The sequence below is a fragment of the Plectropomus leopardus genome, unplaced genomic scaffold (assembly GCF_008729295.1).
Source record: "Plectropomus leopardus isolate mb unplaced genomic scaffold, YSFRI_Pleo_2.0 unplaced_scaffold15510, whole genome shotgun sequence".
NCBI classification, from domain to species: domain Eukaryota; kingdom Metazoa; phylum Chordata; class Actinopteri; order Perciformes; family Serranidae; genus Plectropomus; species Plectropomus leopardus.
The window spans coordinates 1-1460 of record NW_024616624.1 but is presented as its reverse complement, the minus strand read 5'-3'; the positions used below and the strand labels follow the sequence as shown (position 1 = coordinate 1460).

Here is a 1460-nt window from a genome sequence, read left to right as displayed (position 1 = left end):
GGAGTGATGCCACACACTGCAAACAAAGGTCCTCTAATAAGTGTTGATCTTAAATTAAGTGTGCTAACCCAAACATAGAAAGTAAATTAAGTGATAAATGCAACATAAAAACCGGTACAGCACTAATAAACATGGATTTCTAAGTACACTTGAAGTCTAGAATTCAAACTAAGCACGCTGATCAGTAGTTCAAGCGTGTATGAGAGATTTGCATTTTTCTGTCTTTGGTGACTCCTACTGGCAGCATCAAACAAGACAGATTGCCAAACAGAAGTGTTAACCTTGACCATTCATTCTTTCACTACATAAAGAGCGTGACTATTTTTAACAGGATTGTCATCTTTTTCTTACAAAAAGCTATTAAGAGAAGATTATTACAAATATATATAACATTAATAAAAACAGCTAAAGCATGAAGTAACTTCAATTCAAAACCACTATTTTCCACAGTTGTGTGTCAGCATCATTCTTTATTTTACCGCTGGGGGGCTAAGAGAGAATAAATTTACAGATTTTAGAAATATTACACTGCTTCTAATACTGAAAGAATAACACACAAATAATCATGCATATTCAACATACTGTGGTGTTCTGCTTACTTACATTCAGCACTGGGTGTGGTATATGCATGAACTGTGGTTTCGGATACTGGCTCTGTGGCTGTAACATCTGGTCCTGCAGTAGCAGGAAGAGTAACAGCAGGAGCTGGCAGACCAGGACAGGTGTAGCTGCTGTCAGCATCCAGCCCACTGGAGGTGAAGCGGACAAAGCCTGGCTTGTCAGAGCTGATGTGGGAGTCGATCCAGGACTGGTATCTGGACACTCTGGCGTACACTCCCGGCAGATTGGGCCGAGCACAGCCAAACCCAAAACTAACTATTCCAGACTGGATCCAGACGGGGCCCTGCTTGTTCACCATCGGACCTCCTGAGTCACCCTGAGGAGATGGGGAGGACACGTCTGAGGATTTCACTAAGTCCTAAACACATTTACCAACAAGTGACGGATTGAATGAAGCAGCCTACCTGACATGAGTCTTTGCCTCCTGCCAGAACACCAGCACAGATCATGTTGTCTGTGACTGTGCCGACTCCATTGAGACAGTTACACTGTCTGTTCCCCAGAACTGGCACCTCCACTTCTTGCAGAGTTTCAGGGAAGGGAAGGGGTACTGAAACATAAGAAAAATATGTATGTATATACAGGATCTTATTGGACTGTGTCATGTAGCAAAAAGGCAGGAAAAATCTCTTAAACCTTGACTTATACAACTCTCTCCTGAAAACAAAAAAAAAGAAAAAAAAAGACTGTAAAAACAACATGGCTGAATCGACTGTGTAAATATTGGATATTTAAGCATGTGCGTAACTGTGCAGCTGCTACAAGTCTAAATCACCTATACATGTTTACATCCTCACCTCCCTCCTGGACCGCGCCCCAGCCAGTGACCCAGCTATCAG

At 42.3% G+C, this 1460-nt stretch overlaps 1 protein-coding gene across 1 annotated transcript; it reads right to left on the bottom strand.

Annotated features, from left to right (window-relative positions):
* Positions 1-603: 603 nt before the first annotated feature.
* On the bottom strand, positions 604-1452 carry LOC121964403 (mastin-like; the record flags this gene model as incomplete). The annotated part of the gene is made up of 3 exons (XM_042514610.1): positions 604-937; positions 1026-1171; positions 1419-1452. Coding segments are annotated over 3 exons (514 nt in total), but the record flags the coding sequence as incomplete, so codon positions are not given.
* Positions 1453-1460: the final 8 nt, after the last annotated feature.